Source organism: Rhyacophila brunnea, unplaced genomic scaffold (assembly GCF_057557595.1).
Source record: "Rhyacophila brunnea isolate RB1 unplaced genomic scaffold, BYU_Rbru_1.0 scaffold_13, whole genome shotgun sequence".
Lineage (NCBI taxonomy): Eukaryota > Metazoa > Arthropoda > Insecta > Trichoptera > Rhyacophilidae > Rhyacophila > Rhyacophila brunnea.
In genome coordinates, this window is record NW_028232785.1 from 9,747,053 (window position 1) to 9,773,618 (window position 26,566).

The 26,566-nt window shown below is 33.7% G+C and overlaps 2 protein-coding genes and 1 long non-coding RNA gene across 5 annotated transcripts in view; all 3 read left to right on the forward strand.

Annotated features, from left to right (window-relative positions):
- The window catches only part of LOC147076407 (uncharacterized), a 493,316-nt gene that overhangs the window by 341,330 nt on the left and 125,420 nt on the right, over positions 1–26,566 (forward strand). The gene's annotated exons all lie outside the window — the stretch shown is intronic.
- LOC147076429 (uncharacterized) lies at positions 464–7,967 on the forward strand. 2 transcript variants are annotated; one of them, XR_015069623.1, is made up of 4 exons: positions 464–776; positions 1,189–1,329; positions 4,261–4,404; positions 6,827–7,967. XR_015069623.1 is itself a non-coding variant. In XM_085941263.1 (3 exons), exons 1-3 carry the CDS (start codon positions 633–635, stop codon positions 3,186–3,188), a joined length of 315 nt encoding a protein of 104 aa, XP_085797389.1. In that variant the 5' UTR covers positions 466–632; the 3' UTR covers positions 3,189–3,328. The 2 variants fall into 2 exon arrangements, 1 of the variants encoding a protein (XP_085797389.1); XM_085941263.1 differs by lacking the exons at positions 4,261–4,404; positions 6,827–7,967 and adding an exon at positions 3,159–3,328 and having other exon boundaries at positions 466–776.
- On the forward strand, positions 14,840–18,600 carry LOC147076430 (uncharacterized). Its single transcript, XR_015069624.1, has 3 exons — positions 14,840–15,163; positions 16,545–16,688; positions 17,655–18,600. It is a non-coding gene; the product is annotated as an uncharacterized LOC147076430 (long non-coding RNA).

The following is a 26,566-nucleotide window of genomic DNA, read 5'->3' on the forward strand; positions in this document are numbered from 1 at the left end:
ACTGCGATTTGATGATTACACACAAAACTTTCCATTCGCTGAGAAGCCACAAGCCAGCGACTATTTTGATGGAACTTAGTTCGTTTTTTTACCGGGAGGTTGGTACTGCGCTCTACTGCGCAGACGCAGTAGGCCCACACGCCGGCGTGTAGCGTGTAAAGTTGACCGGCTTTCAACTTTTCTCGGTAGAGTGTTTACAACCTACTTATTAGCTTATTCGATGATTACACTGGGCGACTTTACAGGCAGATTGTAAATTCGCCTTTTAATGCATAGGTAGGTACAGTTAAGTTTTCATAAAACCATCTTGGAAAAATAGCAAAATAAGTAGAAAACTTCGGCGCCGTCAACGCATATATTTTTTAATTAACTAGGTAGGTATTTCTTCTAAGTCAAATTCGAATAATAAACATTTTCAACCGAGAGGCAGTGCGGTAATTCGGTATACAAAGATGGCAACACTGCGCATAAACTAGTAAGCGTCATCAGTTATGTCGCTGTCAATAATTATTTTACCATAGGTTTAATAATTTGCTTAAGGTAACAAATGTATATAAATCGCAAGCCAGTTAAAGAGAAATACCTAATGTACTATTGAAAGGAATATCTTTTGGTTTGATACTAACCGTACAATGGACATCAAACACGAACTATGTCACGGTGAATTCAGCACAGACGGAATTCGAACTATGGTACGGCTTGAACCACCAACAAACCAAGAGAGGCGTACTTTTATAAAGCCCGAAGATCCCAATGACGCCGATTGCGGTTTTGAGGTTAGTTTTATAACCATTATGTTTGCCAGGGTTTTACATGCATGGGTGTCTTTAAGTAGGTGTTAGTGCATTGCTTAAATGTGCCGCAGAGGTGGACATAAAATTTTACAACTTTCTTTTTAGACCAAACCAAACCTAACCTAATGTAACCTACCCCAACCTAATATTACCTCATTTTAATCTTAGTTTGTGATAATGGTGTATCAAAATGTATGAACATTTTCAATTACTTAACGATTATTGGATCGAAAAGCCGATGCGCCGACAGACAAAGGTATTTATTATAATTTTTTACATGGAATAAACTGTTTTCGTAAAAAAAAATATTAAATCTCGTATCCACCTCTGCGGCACAATTACCAATTGTAATAATATCGACCATGGTTACATACAAATCAATCATTTCTTTTAGAAGGGTACATTTGACATCACCAATATAAAACAAGAAACTGACAGCTGCCAAGACAATTTCAATGAAACTAGATTGCTCTCGTTAAAGCATGAAGATCCTGGTTCTGGTTGCTCTTCTGTAGAATCGTGTATATTTCCGCAGGTAAGTCTACATATTATTAAACATGGTTTCGGAAGTTTGGGACGAACGCCATGAAGATAGGTAGGTATGTAGAAAGCTGGCGTTAAAAATGGACTTAAAAATAGAATCGGGTGATTATGACGAGTCAGAATCTAATGGTACGTTTACATCTGACACTTATACCGTTATACTTATTTTATGTGTCGGACATAAAATTTCATTTACTGTTTACACCTGCATGGATCTGACATAAAATTCTGGTATACTTCTCGTTGAAATAAAGTCTCGACACTTTATTCAATGGCAACATTGGAATAAATATATGCGGTGTTTACATATGATATTGTAATTTATTCGGACACTTATTTTGTATACTTCTCAAAAACGTTATGTCAGTTGTCAATATGGGAATGTTAAAAAAGAAAGCAGCGAGTGTTATTATTTTAAGTCTTTTGGCAACAAAAAGGAGGAAAAAATGGTCTAGATGGGTGCGGGAATGGATTCAGCGACGAGAAGAACTAGGTGCCTTCCGTTTAATGTCAGAGTTTAAAATCGAAGATCCAACTCAATTTGTGAACTCTAGTTTGCAAGATTGGACCTTTTGCCAAAAAACAAGACACACAATTCAGAAATGCGTAGAAGAACGATTAACAGTAACATTGCGATATCTAGCACTTGATCGTCATTGCATATTCAATATAATATTATCGTACCTAATACGAGTGCAGGTGTGGGCCAAAATGAATTAGGTAATACCATTTGAAGCGCATTTTTTCTTCACAGAGTGCATCAGAATTAATCGTATGTGCCGAGAACAAGCGATATTTTATTTTCGAACAAAATCCATAGAACACGGCACATCCGATTTATTTCTCATTGTCTATGATTTTTGACAGATCGCTACAGTACATTTAATAACGTAAACGTTGGGCATACATTCATGGTTTACCTATGATTATTGATTGTCCGTTGTTTTAGAAATATACATATGCAATTCACTAGGTACCTGTCAAACTACGAATATTGTGTCAGGTACTTGACATAAAAGTAGACGGTGGTCCAACTTCGGTGATATATCGCTCCAAGTTCGAACTTGTCGAATACGCGGTGTTTACATTTGCGTATATAAGTAGATTGAATAAGTGGCAGTTGAGAGTCGACACACGCAAAATAAGTGGCAGATACAAAATATACTTACTGTTTACACTTAAGTGAATATGGTGTCATACATAAATATGAAGATATTAGTGTCAAATGTAAACGTACCATAACACAGATTGTCATAACAACCCAGAGAACGGTGTCCAAGAAAAACTGTCAACGAAATGTCAAACTTATAGAAAATAATTACAAGATAAAACTAACTTTTTTATAAGTATATAAGTACAACGTTATTAAATTTTCTGTTGAATTATTATGCTCAATATGCTCAAACTTATACTTAATACAGCGGCTTCCAACCTGGGAGGCGCGATCTATTGCCAGGGGAGGCGCCAAAATTTTTTAATAAATTAATTTTTATACCATAATATCTACAAATAAATAAAACTTCATATCTTAACGTAACAGTGAAAATTCAGTGCATGAATGTTTATTTTAACATATAATACATATATTTAAATCCTATTAAAAAATATTTGGAGCGGATAAATTTAAAAATGGCGCTTTTGCAAACGCTCTGTTTCGGTAATGCACAAAACGACCGCTGGTTGCATGAAAACAATAACCTCAAATTTAAATGTCACTCGTAGCTAAAGTGTCAACTGAAGCGTGTAGGGAGGGTGTGATATTGTTTTTTTTTAATTGTTTTTGACGTGATTTCTTTAATATAATAATAAAATATTTTTTAGTGGAATGGATACATTTTTGAGTGGTTGTAAGAGAAAAGATGCTGATACTAGTGGGAATAAAACCGAAATAGAACAAGAAAGTAAAGCTACCAAGAAAAGACAATACAGTTCATCCTATTTATCATTAGGATTCACTAATGTTAGTATAGATGGCTTGAAAAAACCAATGTGTTTGTTGTGTTCGAAAGTTTTGGCTTCAGATAGTATGAGACCAGTCAAATTAAAACGGCACCATGAAACTCTCCATTCTGAATATGTTTATAAGCCCATAGAATTTTTTAGTTGTTATAGTTAAACCTTGTTATTATTCTGTTAATTGTAGTTTTCAGTTTTTTTTTATAATAAAGTTTTTATTATTTAAAACGTTTCTATATTATTTAATCTATTAAAACAATAAAAGGTAAGGGAGGCGCGGAAAAAAAAATTCTTCGGGGAGGCGTAGTAGCATAAAGGTTGGAAACCGCTGACTTAATACGAAGTAAATAAAAAACAAACAGATATAGAATAGGTACTGAAATGTCATTTTGACATTTCATTTTGATAGTAACGCACGTATATATTAATAATTTTGTTGCTAGGACCACCCCCTTAGCAACCAATGATAGTCTTTTACTTTTTACGGATTTTTCTGAAATAACTTTCCATACAAAACAGAATTAACTGAAAATTCAATTCTGCTTAAAGATGGCCAAACGTACCTATTAAAAGAATGCATTGACGTGGTGTTGTGATATATTCTAAAAGTTTCCAAAGTCTAGCTAGTCGGGAAGTTAGTTAAAAATCTTCAATCGTCCAATAGAAATCTTGGACAAACAAGAAAAAATATTAATACTGGACAAACAAGAATACGAGCTAATAAAAACGTTGTAAAATACAATATTTTCTCAGGTCGACAAGACAAAGTAAGGGGTTTTTTATAAGTATGGAAATATCGCTGCTACTCAAAGGTATTCCCATATTATTGCAGTGGTTTTTTATGAATATTAAGTAAATATTGCCGAAATGCAAGCGCTGAATTATCGATATTCGGTTCCGACCTAGTATTTATTACACTGTACCTACTAAAGTATGTGCTTTTTATCTATTTTCTCGTTGTTTACAGGTGAAAATAGAACCTTCGGTTTCCATCAAGCCAGAGCCCATAGACCTCCATTATGAACCAAACACATCATCAATAATTATCAATGGCCCATGTCTTGAAAGTAGTCATCTGGTTCAACCTACACACGTCGATTGCAACAGTCAAGTAAGTTCCTACCATTTATATGGTATTTAACAGAAGGTCATATTATAAGAGATACTGTACTTAACGTTTTGTTATAAAATTTCACCATTCTGGCAAATAATTTTCAACGATAGGTGGAACAAAATTTCGGACTCGTTGCCAATCGGAAAGCGATAGTCGAGCTGTGAACACGTCAATTTGTTTTTTGATGGCGTCGGAGGAACATATTCTTAAGTCGTGCGAAGATTACTAAAAAACGTTACTCATTTACTCGAAAAAGAAAACATGTCAATGAATATATTAATATTATTACTAATATAACAATAAAAATAACATTAAATGTACGCATGTTGAATTTTATATGACAAATTATGTTTTGTTCTGCACGCGTCGTTTGCACAATCTGCGCGTCGCATAGTCACGATCTTTAGACCATGCCTAAGCTGAAGTATAGCCTTACTATCGAGCAGGTATTGTGCGAAAGTATTGACAATTTTGTCAGCATTATTTAAACCGTAAGTCGTGCCTATTGTTATCAAACGAAAAACCCTAGCGCAAGAACGTTCCAAATTCTAAATCAGTAATCTAATCAAAAAAATATCGAAAGACCTCCCCTAACTAAAAGGTTGCACAGCCCTATCTTACGAACAATATTACATAAATTATCTTTCAAAACGACGAGGCGAATTTCGGGTACCCACGGTGACAAAGGAAAGTACCTGCCTGCACCCAAGAGCATTTATGGCCGCTCGCTCCTAAATAAAAATTACCGTAATATTTTTGAGAGTTTTTTCAAGTAACATCCTCTTACCCCGCAGCTCGAGGGGAAAAGATCCCCTGTGACAGACAGTTTTTGTGCGTCAGTTGAGAAAGGATCTTCGCAATGTAAGGCTACGAGATCGCCCGGGTGACGGCCCTTTTAAATCGTTAACATCCCGCCCGCACTTTGCCTCGCAGTGCAAATAAAATCTCCTAATTAATAAACGACCTACGTTATCGTGTGAAACCTATTACGCAAAAATCGAAATAAATAACAAGTGCCCGTGAAATTTAATCAATAGTGAATACCACAAGATATCTAATTAAATCAGCCCAAAAACAATAACGTCAGTGCCATGCCTAATCTAAGATCATCTTCGTTGCAACCAATATTGTAAAATTATCAATGTTTTGCAATTCCAATTCTGCGCAGAATTATAAAACAAAAACAAATACTAAAGGTGCCCCTATGAAGTCCACATACTTCCCAAACCTGAAGTAATGCTAGATGAAGGATTCTTCTAGCCTGCATGTGTGAGTCTCTCCTTCTTCTCCGTATTACTATGTGCTCAGCCAACTAAGCTGTGTGTATTCTAGCTAACTGCCTCGAGATGAACTTGTAGTTTTTTTTTTCTAAAGGTTATAGATATATTTCAAAATGGATTTATCTATAAAACAATTTTTCATTTTTAAATCTTATAAACTATTCCGCTGAATAAAAAAAGTTAATTTTTCATTTATATGATCGAGGAAAATGATTATTTTAATTTATTTTAAATACTAGCATTTAGAACCTAATAATAGATCATTATTCTTTATAAACAATAAAAAATACTCAATCAAGAGGTGTAAATCGTCAATTCTAAGAATAATGGTCATATATTGGAAAATCATTACTGGAGTAGGCTTTGACGATGTATTATAATATGCTATCGAGTGTATTGTTATTAATAAGATAGGGTTTTTACTGATTCGGTTTTTTACTGACACTTCAACTATTCATAATTTGTTTGTTGTATTTTTTGTGATCTTTGACTAGATAGATAGGTAATGGAGTTTTTACTTTCTTTATTGTATTAATTTATTATATAAACTAGACCAGTGACGTCCCCAGATAAAATGCTGCCCCAAGGCAGCGCCAAAATGCCGCCTCATTTTTTATACATTATTTTAATCACCTTTCATGAGTCAAAATCAAACAAAATACCAGACTAATTATTCGCAAATCTGCTCGTATCGTTTGTGGTCACCAAAGACGTAAACTTACTAAACCTAACGAAGGGCAACGGAAGTAAACTAGATATCGCGAACCCGACAAAACCAGTGAAATAAATTTTTTATTGGAAAGATATTTTCGTTATTACTAAGTTTAGGTAGCTATTTCTATATATACCAAATAATGTTCTTCGATTTGCCGCCCTTCGAGTAACTGCCGCCCCCAAGCGACGCTTAATCTGCCTACCCCCACGGGACGTCACTGAGCTAGACCTAATAGTGTTCGTTGTAAGTGTGTGTTTACCTTTGGTGAGTGTACACGGCGCATGAAGATGCCGATAGGCGAAACCCGGGTAGCGAAAAACTACTTAAATGGAATAGTACAAAACTTTAATCCATTGGAATTTTAATAATTTATTATAATCAATTTCTTACATTCTTTCAAAAATCATTTAATTTTTTTTTTCAGGTTCTCGGTGCGAGCACCGTAACAGTCAACGTTCCGGATCTTGGATCGTCGTGGATAATGGCTGAGGAACAAGCACCTCTCGAAGACCAGCAGATTGACGAACATGACGTCAAGAAAGAACTCGCAGATTACAATGAAAGGTTACCAAAACAACCCGCCATCTGTCGCAATGAAAAAGTAGATATTTTTCAATTTAAAGCGACAAACTATGGATTGTTAGAGGCTATTATAAACTTAGAAAAATCTTTCTTTTATAAAGAAAATTTTGTTTGCTCTATTTGTTATGATTTTTTTGAATCGTCCGCTTTGCTGAAGCTTCACAAAGTAGGGCATAGAACAGCAATGCCGAAAATAGCTCGTACGGTTGTAAAGCCTCTCAAATGTGATAAAAATAATTCCTCAAACATTCGCTCTAAAAACTTGAAATCAGACAAGTTGAGTCATTCTGGTGATAAGCTTTTCGAATGTGATGAATGTAATTACTTTAGCAGTCGAAGTTATAACATGAAAATACATAAAAAGAGTCATTCTAGTGAAAAGCCATTTAAATGTGACGAATGTGATTACTCTTGTATACAAATTAGTCGGATTAAATTACACAAAATGACACATTCTGGTGAGAAGCCATTAAAATGTGATGAGTGTAATTACACCTGCAGAAAAACTAGTTACCTGAAAATACACAAAATGACTCATTCTGGCGAAAAACCATTCAAATGTAATGAATGTAATTACTCTTGTACATCGTCTGGTTGCTTAAAATTACACAAAATGAGTCATTCACGCGAAAAGCCATTCAAATGCACGGATTGCGATTACTCAGGCACATCCCCTAAGAGCTTAAAATTACATAAAATGACTCATTCTGGTGAAAAGCCACTGCAATGCGATGAATGCGATTACACGTGTAGAAAAACTTATAACCTGAGATTACACAAAATGAATCATTTAGATGAAAAACCATTCAAATGTGCTGAATGTAATTACTCATGTATAACGTCTGTTAGGTTAAAATATCACAAAATGTGTCATTCTGGTGAAAAGCCATTTAAATGTTAGAGAGTAATTTCTCATTCATTACGTCCAATAACATAACATAATATGAAAGTATACATTTTCAAATATATATATATATAACTGCAAACTGCATCAATATAATGATTTAAATTTCACATACATTACGTCTGTTAAAATAAAAACGAAAATAGTCATTTAATTGTGAGAAAACAACAAAATTATCGTGTATACAGCTAGGCCGAATAAATCACACAAAACGACTCATTCTAATCCATCTGCGAGGATTGTAATTGCTCATGCACAAAATCACTCATATTAACTCATTTTGGCGAGAAAAAATATCATGAAAATGGTCGTCAATCGAAAATTGTACGTGGTTTGAAACATCAAATAATGCACATTCTGAGAAAAAATAATCTTCTTCTTATTTTGCCATATCCGCTCCTAAACTGGAGCATATGGACACCACGCGGCGCCTTTAAGAATCTTCAGTCTTCTTGCTTTGTTCCAGGTCAATCCAGCATCCCGTAGCTCCGCCGTATACACTCTGTTATTTCGCGACCTTCCAGGACGCGTGAATCTGGCCGGTTTAAAGAACAGGCAAGCCAGGTTGAAGTTCTCTTCTGGCATTCGCAGCACGTGGCCGAGCCAGGTCCAATGGCGCCTCTTTACTTTCATCGTGATAAGAGACTGCTTGGTGCGTTATCTTATCTCCTAGTTGCTCCTAAAGTCATACCCACTGCACACCCAGTATTCGTCGCAAACATCTGTTTTCGAAGCGTCGAATAGGCGGCATTTGGTTTTGACCGAGTACAATCGTGAATCCCAGACTTTCCGCATCGAGTTGAATGTTGCTCCAGTCATTCCCATTCGGATAGCGAGCTCTTTCTGCAAAATGCCATCTCCCGTGACGTGTACTCCCAGGTACTTGAAGCTGTCGACGCTCTCGATGTTTTGTCCGTCGCTAATAAGAGGGAAATCTGAATCAGGAAAGGTGCTATTACACAAGACGTTGGTTTTCTTTGCGTTGATTTTCAAATCAACGCGAGAGGAGTTGTTATGCAACCTGTCGATTGTCTCTTGAATGCCCTCGATTGAATTATCGAATAGGACAGCATCATCGGCGTATTCCAGGTCGCATAGCTTCACCGTGGGGGTAACAGGTATGCCTCGGTCGGGTGGTATTGACTTCCGTATTATGAAGTCAAAGAAAATGATGAAGAAAAACGGTGCATCGACACAACCCAACTCCGGTAGTGACCCCGAACCATTCCGTGAGAGTGTCTCCAATTCTGACACAGCATTCGCTATTCTCGTGTAGGCTTTTGATTATGGCAATGATCTTAGAAGGGATCCCGTATGCTCCCAGTATTATCCAGAGGGAGGTGCGGTGCAGACTGTCAAGCCTTCTCATAATCCATAAAGCAGCAAACCATCGGACTGTTCAGCTCATGGCTCTGCTGGAAACGACATCTAAGGTTGTGGATTTGGTCTGCACACGCTCGACTAGGTAGAAACCCGGCTTGATTTTTCCTGAGGACGTGCATTATTGGGTCCCTTATTCTCATCAAGAGGATGTTTGCCAAAATCTCTTTCCCGGAATACTGAGTAGCGTAATCCCTCGGTAATTGTCGCAGCTTAGAGGGTCACCTTTTTTATGAAGTGTGATGATTTCACCGTTCACCCGGTCCCTTGGACAGCGCTCTTCTTCCCACACCTTTGTCATCAGATGAAACATAGGCTGCAGGATTGCGCTCAGGCTGTACTTGAGGAATTGAGGATGAATCCCGTCTCCCCCCGGTGCCTTTCCGTTCTTGAGCCTTTTCACAGCCGATTTTATCTCGGTGTGCGTGGGCGGGAAATTTGGCGTTCCTTCAATCTTCAATCAATCGTTTATTGGAAAGGATAATTGGACGGGTAATTTATGTACCTATTGTTATATTATTTCTGTCACTTTGGATTTTGTTTGATAAATAATGTTCAAAAAAAATGTATCCAGTTGAAAATGTCCCTCTGAGGCAGACGAAACCGGTCCTAATCTATTGATTAAAAGTGGAATAAGTACTACAAAAAATTGCGTTTTATTAAATTAAAACAACAATACAATGCAGTTCCACCATGAATTGACAGTTAACAAAATAAAAGAAATTAAAGACGCCAGTACGGCAAAACTAACTGTCTTGTAGGTATAAGAAATACAAATTAAAACAGAGCTTATCATCACAACATATCTGGTTCAATCGTGAATGTCTTCGCCTTAAAGTTGTGCCAAAGTACGTGAATATAAAAACGAAATCTGGATCTCCGATTGCGTTGAAAGTCGTTAAACTTGCGCAGCTCGCTTGGATCAAATCGGAAATGAAGAAATGGTATAACATCAGGAATTCGGCGAGTGTCTATGTGTTCTTTATTCATAATTTATTACTATCAGATTACATCCAATCGAATTTGATATCCTCGATTATAAAATTAGATCACACATTAAAAATATAGTGCACAAAACTTTTATAGCTCAAAAGAGTAAAATTGATCCATTGGTGAATGTAAAAACTACGTTAAGGGTGAATGTTAATATAATTGAGGGAACGATTGGTGAACACAGCGACTGTGAATTTTGATGAAGATGAAACGAATTTATTGAATAAAGGTCTTAAATATTGTCCTAATCTTCACGTAACCAATAGAGATTTAGAAAATTTGGCTATTGATGTTGACATAATATCTTTAAAGTCGGACATGGCGACGCGTTACTTGTGCTCAACTATTTTAAATAAGGAATTAAGTAAATAATATTAATAATTATAATCATTCAGAAATTATTGCTGTAAAATCGATTAAGAATAAAATAAAATCTTGTAATTTAGTGATTTCAAAAGCAGATAAATGTAACGCCACTGTGATTATGAATAAGAGTACTTATGTGGAAAAAATGGAAGATCTTTTGTCAGGCTCATCATTTGTTGTCTTGAAACGTGATCCCACTACGGTTAGTGCAGAAACAGTAAAAACATTAATAAATGATTGTAATGCATGCATACCAACTGAAAGGTAGAACATAGCATACAAACAAATGAATCCGTAGTGCCCTAGATTGTATGGTTTACCAAAAATCCATAAAGTAAATATACCACTAAGACCAGGCGTTTCTTTAATTCAACGACTTCATATAAATTAGCAAAATTAAGTAATAACTTGTTCAAACACATATTAGATTTTATATCAAAATTTACAATAAATAATTCTTTAGATTTAGTTGATAAGATATTGTGGTACCTTTGAATGCAAAACTCGTGTCATTTGATGTTGTGAGTTTCTTCACTAGTGCCCCAGTAATGGATTTAAAATCTTGGACTTTATAGACATGAAGAATCTTAATCCATTGTTGACAAAAGGCATAAAATCTGTGATTGATTGTTGCATAGATCAGAATTTCTTTAAATTTAATGGAAGCATATATCGTCAAATTAATGGTTTGGCAATGGGTAGTCCCATATCTCCTATTTTGACAGATATCTTCATGGATATACCTAGTCGAATCTAAGATTAGCAATTTAAATTCATTTAGGAATATCATTTACTGATATAGATATGTAGATGATATCTTAGCTTTATGGTCAGGCACGGAAAGACAATTGGATATTTTTATAAAATACATAAATAGTATTAATAAGTCAATTCAATTCACAATGGAACTAGGGAACAGCACAAGTAACTTATTGGATTTAACAATCAATGTTACAAATAACAAACATACATTTAGCATTTTTAGGAAGGATACCTTCAGTGATAACATTATTAATAACTCTTCTAGACACCATATCTCACATAAATTATCAGTTTTCCATGCTTTTATACATCGTTTATTAATGGTTCATATGTCCGAAAATAGTTTTGCTTTGGAGTTAAAGACGATTAAACAAATCGCTTTTAATAACGGTTATGAATCATGTTTGATTGATCGCATTCTGGCCAACAAATCTAAAAAACTGGCTTTATTAAATGTGACCTCTGGCTTGGTGATAGATGAAGCCAGTGTTAAAAAACGCTGGGTTAAAATATGTTTCCTAGGAAGAGTGTCTGAGAATATTAAATATCTTAATATTTCTTGAAATTTTCAAGAAAAATAGATGAAAATCTTTTCAATGTAACATTTTACAACACACAAAATTTGAATTCAATACTGTTGAATACTAAAGATAGATGAGATAAACTAAACCAGAGTGGCATTTATCTATTAAGTTGTGACTCTTGTGATGCCAAATTTAATATTATGTTGGACAAACGGGACGAACGCTAGGATCAAAGAACATTAATTTATCCTATGCCAAAAATGGTAATGAATCTTCATCTTTTGGAAATCGTTTATGTTTAAATAACCACTCGTTTAATATCAGTAAAAAATTTAAAATCCTGCATTTGAATGAGAAACCTATAAAATTTGATAAATAGGAAATCCTAGAAATTAATAGGTTTAATTTTTTGCCCAATTATAATTTGTTAAATGATCAATTATATTTTGTGTGTCTCCATTAGTATACCCTATTAAATTTAATATTTGGGATTGGTTATAACATAGCTTTATATACCTATTGTACAATATTTATTACTTTCATTTTATTTAATTTTGACTTATATTTTGGTTGTATTTGTTTTTGTATTCGATCTTACTTCAATTGATAATATTGTTTATTTTATTATTTTTTATATATTTTTTATTGTAAATTTTGACTAATCATAAATATTTGTTGATATTAATGTTATTGTAGGTGTTGATTGTTTCATATTTTGTGGTGTGTTAATATTTTAAAATAATTTGTTTAATGCCCCTGATGTAGTATGAAATATTAATGTCCAACCTCATTAATTTTAAATTAAGTAATTTGTTATTGGGAAGGTATTATTGGACGGATAATTTATGTACCTATTGTTATATTATTTCTGTCGCTTTGGATTTTGTTTGATAAATATTGTTTTATAAAAAAAAATGTATTCGGTTGAATATGTCTCTCTGAGGCGGGCGAAACCGGTTCTAATCTTTTGATTAAAAGTGGAATAAGTACTACAAAAAATTGCGTTTTATTAAATAAAACAACAATTATTATATTACCTACCTAAAATAAATTAGGACATCGGACTTCCAATAAAACATACAATGCGTACTTTAATTATTTATTTATAAACAAAATAATAATTGAAAAATACTTTGAAATAAGTGTGAGTAAACATAAAAAAAATAGTAAAAAAAATGCCATTCACTTTCCACCACAATTTTTTCAATTAATTCTCGGTGAGTTTGACCTTGTCACTCCCATCCGAATGCAATTATCAAGATGTACATCACTAGTCTGTGAGTCTGTTTCTATATTTACTATTAACCACCTTCATAAAGTGCAAAACGTTGATTCACATACCTAAGTAGGTAGGTAGAACAAAACAATGTCTACGTTTAATTTCGGAGTCCAATATTAAGGTTGAAACAGATGACGATCTGACATATTTTAAGGTTCAAATAGACTACCTATATGACGATCGGGGATATTTATTATGCTAAGAGCGATTTAGTGTCTGATCAAATCTATGCCTTCCGACATATTATACATACATATTGTATGACAGCAATGACATCGTATTTACACTCTGTGACACCCTGTGACACAGGACGCCAACATAAGAAACTGGTTTTTCGACATGTATATGACCGATCGTCTTAGAGTGTATTTGAAGCATATATGCGAGCGATTTAGTGTATATGATCATATCTAGGCCATTCCGACATATTATTTCAATTTCAATTTTCAATTTCAATTTATTTATTTTTACATATTGTGGACATTACAAATTATAAGTTTAAGACGTTCACAACATGACATAAAAAAAAAAGAGATAGATAATAATATGTTATTAAACAAATATGTACATACAAAAATATTAATTATATAGGTACATGGAAATACACCGGATGAGTTAAGCAGACCCTATTTTAAAAATTTATAAAATAACGTCCACCTATACTCATCCTCACGTAGGTGGAATATATCAACACCCGAAGCAATTTCGTTGAACATAGTTATCGCCCTCCCAATTGCCATTACCAGTGGCAGGTTGGTTCTGCACCTTGGGAGAATAAACAACTGATGTTCTCTATTTCTAAGATAGTTATCAGGGACACACAGGTCAACACTGCCCAGAATGGCAGAGTTCTCATTTATACCTCGTATAAGTCGAAAATAATACATAGCTAAATAAAGATTTCTTCTAAATTGCAAACTGCAGTATGTAAGCATGCCTAAGAGAAAGTCAGTTGGATAAAGCCACGGATAGTATCCGTACAACCTCAAATAAAGGAGTCTCAAGAATTTCTTCTGAACCCTCTCCACCATAAGGCCATACTTCAACTGATGCGGTGCCCAAACAATAGACCCACTCTCAAGTCTGCTTCGAACTAAAGAATTAAATAAAAGTTTTAATACCGTAACATCCGAAAAGACCCGGGAAGTACGCATGACGAAGCCCAACATTTTAAGCGCCTTGTTACAAATGGTAACTATATGGCTAATAAATGTCAGTTTACTCTCAAACGTAATGCCAAGATCCCTTACAGATGATATTCGTGACAGAACTCTGCCATGCATCGAGTATTGGAAAAACAACACTTTTGAGGCTCTGGTAAACGACAAAAGATTGCATTTATCAATATTGAATTCTAGTTTGTTACGCCTTCCCCAATCTAATATATTATCTATATCAAGTTGGAGCTGTTAATTATACATACATATTGTATGACAGCTATGACAACGTATTTACACTTTGTGACACAGGACGCCAACATAAGAAGCAGGTTTTTCGGCATTTATATGACCGATCGTCATAGAGTCTATTTGAGCCATTATGTTAGTAATAAAATTTGAGAGGCAAATTTATAGATATAACAAAATATCCTACACGAGCCACCGAAAATGCCGTCGCGAGCGACCGTTCGGCGATCACTGGTCCAGTGAATAGAAAAGGCCGAGAACACTGTCTTGCATCTGCACTCGGTACGTGTAATCAATGCATTACAACAGTTCGAATTTGTCTATGGCTATGAGTCTATTGTCACGGCTGCCAGACAAGTTATTACACGTCGTCACAAGTCGTTACACCTATTAATTATTGGCTTCAAATACGTAAAACATGAATGTTAAACGTGAACCAGATGAATTCGAAGCTGGCGAAGGAGGGCAGCAGTGGTTTGATGTACCAATATTGAATCCAAGTAGCGAGGAAGCGAACATTCATAATGAACAAGTGAACATCAATGACGACAGAGGCGTTTTTGAGGTTAGTATATCAAAACTTTTATGTTGTGGGTAAGTTTGTAGCCATGTGGCATAAAAATACAGAACCACAGTCTCAGGAAATGTCTTAAAATGTATACTGAGAGAGAAGAGCTGCTCAGTTGGTTCAATAGCTTGTTGTGGCCCATCCTAGCCGGTCCCCAAAAAGAAAAACTTTCACAACAACTTAGATTGTTCGGCAGTTTTATTTTTTACCCCATTTTTACGACGGTTTTATTAGCTCGTATTCTTGTTTGTCCAGTACACATCTTGCAATCGATTTTTAACTAACTTCCCGACTAGCTAGACATTTGAAACTTTTAGAATATATCAGAACACGATGCCAATGCATTCTTTTAATACTTTTAGCCACTAAAAGACTATTATTGGTTGCTAAAGAGGTTGTCCTAGCAACTTAATTATTAATATATACGTGCGTTACTATGGAAATCAAAATGAAATGTCAGAATGACATTTCAGTACCTATTCTATATTTGTTTGTTTTTTATTTACTTCATATCAAGTACAAGTTTGTGCATATTAAGCATAATTCAACAGAAAATTTAAAAACTTTGTATATAAAAAGTTCTTTTTATCATGTAATTATTTAAATTTAGTATATGGATGGTTCACAATAATTATGGATCAAGTCCATCAAAATGTGTCCTGAGATATTTGGACCCAAAGTTGAAACTCCTTTTGTAAAATTCAGGAATGTTTTCACTGTATACATTTACGATACTTTGATAGTACATGGATCAATTAAAATAAATACATAGTCGAAACATGAAGTATATTCAGGCTTTATTAATATTGGAAAATTAATGTTGGCAAATACCTCTTTATACTGCTGAAAGAACAGTCAAAATGGACATGATTCACATTCAATCTTCTCAATTCTTATCAATACTAGTTTTGTCATTTATGCGGAAAATTGTAGAGCTACGATTGTGATATTAACACACAATATAAAAATCTGTTTTATCTAGTCACTGAAACAAAAAAAAATCGAATTTTATACCCATATGTGCTTCACCCACCCTTGGGCACTTTTAATGTACCTAATGTCATGTAAATCGTTGTACATATTGAAAATTATTTAAACTAAGTTTATTTGACTATGATCACGAATCTGTAATCACGTATACTTGGAATATCAAAAGACATATTACAATAAATACATTTTTGCAGAATTAAACTGTTTTATTTTTCTTCTGGCTATTGTGTAAGTAGTGTTATATCAGTTGTTATTGAAAGAAAAATATTCATTATTTAAATATATTATATTGTGACATTTGAATATTTTGGAAGCCGTTTAATTTGACCAAAATGTCGTAGTTCTGACATGTCTCAATTAAACGTAATCGACTGTATATTTTTTTCAGAACCCTCCAACACATTTATCCACTTTAAGACTAGACAATAATCTTGAGTCAGTTGTCTCTGGCGGCTTTGTTGAAGTTCCAATATGCAAAAATGAGCATCTGCAAGCTGGTTGCTCGTCTTCGGAACCCAGACCTGTTAAGAAGGTATGCAATATTCTAGACTGTGCATGCTTCTTATTTTGATGTTATGTATTAGGGGCAAGCCTCAATGGAGGAGACATAAGAAACGTTCCCCTGAAGATATCAAGACGCGGTAGCCAACTGATTCAAATGAGGATTCCCAGAGGGTGTTATCGGTATCCTTCAATTCGCCACATTAGTTGAACATTAGGCCAATCTCTTAGAGTTTATGCTCAGCGTCCATTACGCCGTCTCTTCGCACCTCTTTAAGAAACCTGGGGGAACTTTTTGAAAATAGCCGATATACTGGGTTATTTGTAAGGTCACGTTTTCATTCTTGAATTCATGAATTTTGCCAAAATCAGCTATGAAAATTAAATTAATGTTCATATTGAATCTAATAAAATTGGAGACCATATAGTATATGATCATCTCTTTCCGATAAGACTACGCCACGGTAAAATGTTTTACTTACAATATAATTACATGTAACCTCATTACTCAATCACACAGGTGTGGTTATATATTATTTATATGTTCCTACAGCAGCGTGTCGTGCCAACGTCTATTGAAAATATTAAAAATAAAAGGTTCGCCATTGCTGTTCTAGAACGTCACGTAGTTGTTATTAATACCCTCATGATGTAGTAGAATATAAGCAACCACAGTTAATTTGGTTTTAAGTGTCGTAAGGCCGTCATTATTTTTTATTAAATTTTATATTTATATGTCAACAATATTATTATTATATATTGACAATAAGGTACTGTTCGGTTAAAGCAGATACAGCGGAAAACGCATTTTGAAAATAGCCGATAAACTGGATTATTTGTTAGTTTGGGTTAGTTTAGGTTAGGTTGGGTTAGGTTAGGTTTGGTTAGGTTAAACTAACAAATAATCTAGTTTATCGGCTATTTTCAAAATGCGTTTTCCGCTGTATCCGCTTTAACCGAACAGTACCGACAATAATTATTATTCTTGTATTTTTAGAATGCATGCAAGATATCAAAAGTTCGAGCTCCTTCCGATCACAAAGCTTTTCATGAAAAAACTGCTGTGAAATGTTCTAAAAAGGTTGTAAAGCAATTGAAATGCGATGAATGTAGTTTCTCATGTATACGGTTTAGTAAAATGAATTGTCACAAACTTGCGCATTCAGGTGAAAAACCATTTAAATGTGATGACTGCAATTACTCATGTTTACAATCTAGCCATATGAGAACACACAAAATGACCCATTCCGGGGAAAAGCCGTTCATATGTAACGAGTGTAATTACTCGTGTACAACATCCAGTACGATGAAGGTACACAAAATGATTCATTCCGGAGAGAAACCATTTAAGTGTGCGGAGTGTGACTTCTCATCTAAAACATCTAGCAGCATGAAATCACACAAAATGACTCATTCTGGTGAAAAACCATTTGTTTGTGAAATATGCAATTACTCGTGCATTACATCTAGTAGGATGAAAGTACACAAAATGACACATTCTGGTGAAAGGCCATTCAAATGTGAAGTCTGTAGCTACACATGTTCTCAGTCCACTCACATGACTTCGCACAAAATGATCCATTCTGGAGAGAAACCATTCAAATGTGATCAATGTAATTATTCATGTATAAAATCGTACGACATGAAATTGCACAAGATGACTCATTCTGGAGAAAAACGATTTACATGTGAAGATTGTAATTTCTCGTCTATAACATCCCGTGGTATGAAGTTTCACAAAATGACACACACTGGTGAAAAGCCGTTTAAATGTGATCGATGTAATTACTCATCTATAACATCTGGTAACATGAGAAGACACAAAATGACCCATTTTTATGAAAAATCATTTTAATTTATTGTATATTATTTCCCTTTATATTCCAGTAGCCTTAAATAATATAACATAATAATAAAAGTTAAAAAAAACCGACAGTTTCACCGATTTGAATATTTCTTCCTCTTCCACCCTGTCACGACCCAACATTAGGGCATAGGGCAAGCACAAGTTCACGTCACTTCCCTCGGTCCATCGTCAACTCTTGCGCCTCCCGTCATGTCAGACCTGCAGCACGTAGGTCGCTCCTGTAGCACCGCTGCAGGGTGAGGGAGGGCCGGCCACGGAACCCTTGAATCTGTGCCACAAGGGTACGAAGTGTCGCACTTTTTTGCGTCATCGGGAATACGTGTCCCAACCACCATTATTTAAATTTGTTTTATATAGATTTAGTACTCAAAAGTTCATCAATAATCTAGTACAGGGGTCGGCAAACCGTGGCTCGCGAGCCGCATGCGGCTCTTTATGTAGTGGCGTACGGCTTTTTGCTTAATTCCCAATTTTTATATTTTGTCATTGATTTGTACACATATTAAATGATGACATTATCGCCTAATATTTTCTCCGTGATGGTTGATGCAAGAAGGTATGATTGTTGTTGTTCTGAATCCGCTCATTACACAAGTCGACAAATTAAATTTTTCTCCATTTGATATTAACACGATCACTTTTGAAATACAATTTTATTGGTGGGTTTAACAAGCAAAGAGTTATGGAGCTCAAAATTTGCAGGTCTTGCCACCAAAATTGAGGATTTGGAGATAAAAATGCAACTTAATTTCACAACACAAGTGGAGCGCTCTAAAAGATCTACATAAGGTAGATACTACGATGCTTAATACATTGAATAGCTTTCCGAACTCATATTCGAGTCGATATAATAATATGTATGTGAACAATCATTTTCAAACATGAACATTATAAATAGCATTTAGAGAAGCCAAATAACCGTTGAGAATTATTTGGAGTCGCGCCTGAAATTAAAAAACTACAGGTTACATACTAAACATACAGTAACTCTCCAAAAAAATGCAAGGAAGGTCATTGTTCACATTAGTTTTAAGGAATGCGTGAAAATTGCATATAATTTATATTCTATAAAAAATATATTTATAATTTCAACAATAAAAACATATATTTACGTTAGTTTTATTCGGGAAATATTCTTCACTAAATAAATAATCAATTATAAAATATAATTAATTCATTTAAATAAATCATATTATTTTATAAAAATATATGTATGGCTCTCCAAATTTTTGTTTACAGTTGTGCCACACATATTTGGCTCCTTTGGTCCACGAGTTTGCTGACCCCTGATCTAGTACATATGAGAAATTTAATTAAATATAATATTAATTTGAAACAAATTGCCTTTGCTGTATCTCTAGTCCTTTCCAACTGTTATAACAACATATCATAACAGTCCGATTGTAGTTAACGATAATTTAAGTGGATTGTAATTAATGGATTGGGTCAACTGGGCAACTCCAGGCGCTAACCTTGGTGGTCGACAAAAGAATATTTTTGCTTAGGCAGGGCTTAATGAATTTAAAAAAACTAACAACACCATCTGTACCTACCTAATATGTATTCTTAATTCAACTAAAACAAATAAGTACTTATGACTGAAAAACTGCGCATTATTTTTGCAAGATCGCCCATATCATACTTAAACTTATAAAGGTTCAGGGAGGGTTTATTTGAATTTGAAATTTCTACTAAACAAAACCATTTGCAAATTGTATTTTTAGTGCAATGAAAACAAATAAGTACCTATGACTCTCAAAGTTTAGTGTGCACTATTTATGTTAATACTACCTCCTACCTCTACCCCTCGCCACGTGTTTAGGCACCTACCCGATGGTAATTTCATCTCAATTTTACAGTATCTATGAGAAATTAAATGTTTCTTTGCGATAATTGAGTGTTGTTAAAACATGAAGTAGGAATAACAATGGGCTTAACAGTTTAAGATTATTTGGTTTCAGTAGCGCCGTGTGCGAAGCATCAGTCACTGGCCAGTTTATGAGTTCCAACACCAACCAGTTCATCAGATTTTAGTTTCTGCGTGAGCGGATGGCCTAAGGCAGTAGTAAAAGTGAAACAATTAAACACCCAAGCTAAGAGAAAATCACTTAGGCTAAAATATTGTGACCTCACCGGATACCAATCCTAGAGTGACATCCCTTGACAAAATGCCGCCCCATTTTTTAAACAGTATTTTTATCATCCTTTCATGACCCCAATATTTAAGAAATGTGTTGTATGTATACATTAGGTACTAACAAAATATATACCACTAAATCCAATTCAAATGCCATCTCTACTTCAATAAACAATATTGCGAGTTAGTGAGTCAACGGTTTCAAATAACTTTAAAAATATACCTGAGAACTTTCAAAATTCGTGAGTGACTGGCAAAAATATTTGGATCAATTAACGATTAGGCATGTGCATATGTACTTACCTATAATTCACAAATCTGCACATGTCATTGCTGGTCATCAAGGACGTGGCGTCCAAGGACAACGGAAGTAAACTAGACATCGCGAACCCGACAAAAATGCAGTCATGTTAAACCTTTTACATTTTGTTTCCAACCAGTGAGCTAATTTTTTATATGGAATCATATTTTCGTTATTAGGTACATATTTCTCTTATAATATTCCTAAAGCTTCTCCTCAATTTGCCGCCCTTCGAGTCACTGCCGCCCCCAAGCGACGCTCAACGTGACGTCACTGCGCCTGTTGATAGGCGAGTACCTCATTTACTGGACTACAAAGGCCGCGTGCTGATGTCAATTTTAAAAGGCATCTCGCGGCGGAATGAATTTCAAGTAGATGAAAGAAGACACTTTGGTGTTACCACCTACTCAGTTGGTCGTCAGATTTGATACAAAAATATAACATTAACCATGATTGCTTAGTTTAGGTAGGTACCTACGTCATAAGTAATGGAATCAAAATTATCATAATAGATACCTACGCTGGATTACATGGAAATCTAATGCATTATTACTAAATTTATAAAACATAACTGTGTAAGATGGCAATACCCAATATGTCCATTTTTTGGCAAATTCAGTTAAGTATACTACCAGACTCGTCTAGGTGAGATCTACAAGCTGTCAAAATATGGTATGTCTAGGTCTTATACGTTCGGAGATATAAGCAGTTTCAATATGTGATTAGTCAATTATTTGAATTTCTTAAGATGGAAAACTTCTATACTTATGTCATGACGTGACTTATTTTGGCTTCCTACATGTTTATACTTTTATCCCAGATAAAAAGGCAATTTATGACATGTATGATAATATATCATGTTTGGTCACCATATTTGTAATTCCCAATTTGGCAGAATACGATATGTCTCTAAACCTGTACTCACTACCCTGTAAAGCTACCCACAACGGAAGAGGCTCCAGATTTAGATCCAACCAGTGGTGATGTTTAATGTAAAACAATTGTATACTTTGTGTCTTTCGCGTTATACAATCTGATTTTATTACTACAATAAATTTACTATATGTATGTCAGAACATGCAGACTTCTTTCTTTTAAAAAAGAGCCTTAAAAATACAATAAACAACTATGTACTTACTTTGATCAAATGCCATGACATATCTTGTTTTGCCACCTGGGTTAGATGGTAAAATATACATGAAAGCCTAGGGATATTTGGAAAATTTCAGCATTTTTTCTATAGATAACTTAATTTAAAAAAATATCCCTCTGTAAACAACTATTTTATACACATTTAACAATAAAGGCTTTCAAAATTAAAACTCTGATTTTTCCGAGCCCTTCAAAGTTTAAAATTGCTCTCCTGAACAATATAGAAAAAGGGACATATAGGGGATTGCTATCTTACTACAGATAATAGGTATCTAAATCGACCAATATAGTTCTGGCCGCCATTTGTCTTGTATCAGCTCGATAATGCAGACGTTCCAATGGCAAGCCAAAAGTCCGAGGACAATTAATTATTGTAATTTATACATAATAATATGAGGAACTTAGAACAGAAAGAGAGAGTAATAAGAAAGGGAAAGAACATACATAATTCGATTAATATCAATATATTTTCCAAAAAAATAAAACACGACCAGAGGTTATCTTAATTTTCATTTTATTTATTATGGAAAACAAACAGTTTCACTGATTACAAAATAAATATGTAAGTATAAAAAAAGATAAGAGAAAAGATATTGCAACCAGCAAAGTTTACATAATATATAAATTATAACATAGTTAAACCTAACATGTTAGAAAGTAAGAATGTGAACGTGACATAAAAAGCAATTATAGAAGAATAGGACAGAGTAATAAATAATATATTTTTTTAAAACATGTCCGATCCTAATAGGAACATATTATGGGCCTCCACAGAGTAGAGGATTGTATTAATAGATTTTGTTCTTACGAGAAATGGATGTCAGCCACTTGCTTAACCTGATAGGTTCACACCCTGACACACACAAATTGAAAAACAATATATGTACTTGCCAGCCCCAGGATTCGGACCTGGGACCCACGGCGTGATAGTCCAACGCTTAAGCCGCGCGGCCACCGTGGGTGTTAATAAATAATAATAAAATAATAATGAATAATATTAATATAACCAAAAAGGGACATTTTTTGAAGTGGTACTTCTTTTGGGGAGTTTGGTAGAGAGTGAAATTGAGACCTGCTCGCGCACACCATTACGAAAGTGCGCGACAGTATAAAGTTAGCTGCGAATCAGTCAGTTGTATAAAAAAAGTCATGTTTGATAGTAGAATTGTTCCGTTGCCCAGGCAACGAATTTATTATTGTCGGCCATTTGCAATTCCCTAACGAAAACAAACGATTCAACGTCAAAGTGACAGATGTTACATTAAAAATAAAAACAACGAGAAATAATTCTATAATTTAGTCATATAAGTTAAAGTCTCTTTAAATAAACCATCGGCGCTTTAATTAGCGGCCTTTTCTTGAGTGTGTTATTAAACAAGATAATTAAGAGCTAGTCGAAGAATCTAAGTAATCACAAGTTTTGTTTTGTTACGCCAAGGAAGTATAACTTCTAACGCGCGTACATAAGTACACACACTGATTTTTTAAATACATAACACATTAAATTATGTGTTCAGAATTATTAAAATTTCTACATAGTGTAAGTAATCTATGATAGAACAGAAAGAGAGAATAATAAAAAACATACATTTAAAATGTGATGACATCAAATAAGTACCTATTATACAAAATTTTTGTGAGTTTAAATGAAACAGGTGAATATTTATTTTCGAAAGGATCAACTGGCTGGACAAATACATAATATTGTAATTTATATACGTTTTTAAATTTTCTGTTGAATCATATAAACTAGACTTGACTAGCTTAAACGATCAAAAAAAATTGTACTTGATAGAAATAATACTGAAATGCCATTTTGACATGTCATACTAATTTCCATACTAACGCACGTAGGTATATATTAATACTTTAGTTGCTAGGACTCCAGACCCCCTAGCAACAAATAATGGTGTCGAAATAACTATTCATACAAATCAGAATTAACTGAAAATAAATTCGATTCTACTTAAAGATGGCTAAAAGTATTAAAAAATGCATTGGCATCGTGTTCTGATATACCTATTCTAAAAGTTTCAAATAACTAGCTAGTCAAGAAGTTAGTTAAAAATCGAGTGCAAGATTTGTACCGGAAAAACAACCACCGGACAAATAAGAATACAAGCTAAGAAAAACGTTCTAAAATAGGAGCATTTGTAAACGGTTAACAATTCATTTTATAATATTAATACTATCAACCGAAAGTACTTGATGAAATTTGAATTTAAATTATATTAGATTTTTATTTTATACTATTCTATTTGAGCTGTGTTTTGCGACCCGGGTTTCGACTTTCGGCATCTTCTGGCACTATGTGCACTCACCAAAAGGTAAATACGCACAGACAACGAATACGATTAATTCAAACTTATAAAATATATGAATACAATAAAGTAAGTGAAAACTTTATTACCCACCTATCACGTCAAGGATCACTTACTATAAAAATAATTGAAAGATGAAAAGAACTTTTTATATACGTTTTTAAAATTTCTGTTGAATCATATAATCTTGACTTGACTAGCTTAAACGATCAAAAAAATTTGTAAGTACTTGATAAAAATACTGAATAAATATAGAATACTGAAATGTCATTTTGACATTTCATATTGATTTCCATAGTAACGCACGTATATATTAATAATTTAGCTGCTAGGACCCCAGACCCCTAGCAACCAATAATAGTGTTTTACTTTTTACGGATTTCCTCCGAAATAATTTTTCATACAAAACAGAATTAACTGAAAATGAATTCGATTCTCCTTAAAGATGGCTAAAAGTTTTAAATAATGCATTGGAATCGTGTTCTGATATATTCTAAAAGTTTCAAATGTCTAGCTAGTCGGGAAGTTAGTTAAAATCGATTGCAAGATTTGTACTGGATAAACAACCACCAGACAAACAAGAATACGACATAATAAAAACCCTATCAATATTAATACAATCTATAGGTGTTTACTTCGTGTTGACCTTAATAATAGATCATTAAATACTTTATTCAGTAAGTATAAAATCATCAATAATAGGAATATAATGGAATTAACTAATGAGATATATCAATAATACCTACCAGTCTTTAAAAACTTACATTACATAAACAAATAAGCACACATACAAACCCAAATACACACACTATAATATATATACATACATTTACATCCCATACATAGATATAAATATTTTATATCAATACCATTACACGTTGTAGCCTCGCATGTACCTATTTAATTTTTATTTAATTAACTTCTAATTAGAGTAATATCGCAATTAATTTTATAATGGTATACAAATTCGAGTGTTGAGATATCATGTTAAGGGCGGACGTGCTCAGCGTGAGTCAAAATGTAGCTTTTTTCTATTTTCGAAGCATGATCCTGGACATACCTTAAACGTTGTAGATACTCTATTTATATAATTTTGAAGCCTTATCGTCCTTTATATTTATTTTAAGCATTTGATGACTGCATTAAGTATTTTAATTACATAAAATAGTATTCTTTTAAACCTTTCGCTCTAATGTTTTAGAATATAGTCATATTTCAGTACGTAACTGTGCATGGGTATTAAGATTTTTTACATTTATTAATTTTTAAACGCATTTATAAAACCATTAGAATAATTTGACGAGATAATTTTTGTAAAATATTTACGATAAAAAATTATATTGATAATCTCTGTGATCCCTGATTTGACAAGAATTAGGCATTTTATTATTCAAAAAATGGGCAAGATTAACACATTTGAAGATAATTCTAAAGATAATCTTTGTAAGCTATGTCTTTGACCATTCAAGTATGATAAACATCCTACGAATAACGATTGCTTTATATTAATTATTGATCTAAGAATAAGGTAGTGTTTTTTTTGAAATACGCCATTTCTTTTGTCATCCCACAGTGGTTAAGCTACAACATACAGCCGTAGCCATAAATTGACAAACTGTTATTGAAGTAGGAAGTAAGATCATGTTAACGCGCGTGTTTGAATATGTACGTAACCGAAAAAAAATCTTTTTTTTAAACGGTACATGTTGAAACTCGCGCGTTAATATAATTTTACTTCCTTCTTCAATTATAGTGTGTCAATTTATGGCTACGGCCGTATGTTGTAGCCTAACCACTGGGGAATGCCAATAGAAATGGCGTATTTCAAAAAAACACTATCTTATTCTTAGATCAATAATTATTATAAAAGCAATCATTATTCGTAGGATGTTTATCACACTTGAATGGTCAAAGATATAGCTTATAATTAGTATCTTTAGAATTATCTTCAAATGTGTTTATCTTGCCCATTTTTTGAATAATAAAATGCCTAATTCTTGTCAAATCAGGGATCACAGAGATTATCAATATAATTTTTTATCGTAAATATTTTACAAAAATTATCTCGTCGTAAATTATACTAATGGTTTTATAAATACGTTTAAAAATTAATAAATGTAAAAAATCTTAA

Excerpts from the sequence above, each read along its gene's own strand:
- LOC147076429 (XM_085941263.1), top strand. The coding sequence starts at position 633 with ATGGACATCAAACACGAACTATGTCACGGTGAATTCAGCACAGACGGA. Across the intron at positions 777-1,188 it reads ACGCCGATTGCGGTTTTGAG|AAGGGTACATTTGACATCAC; the intron begins GTTAGTTTTATA and ends CATTTCTTTTAG. Across the intron at positions 1,330-3,158 it reads AATCGTGTATATTTCCGCAG|TGGAATGGATACATTTTTGA; the intron begins GTAAGTCTACAT and ends AATATTTTTTAG.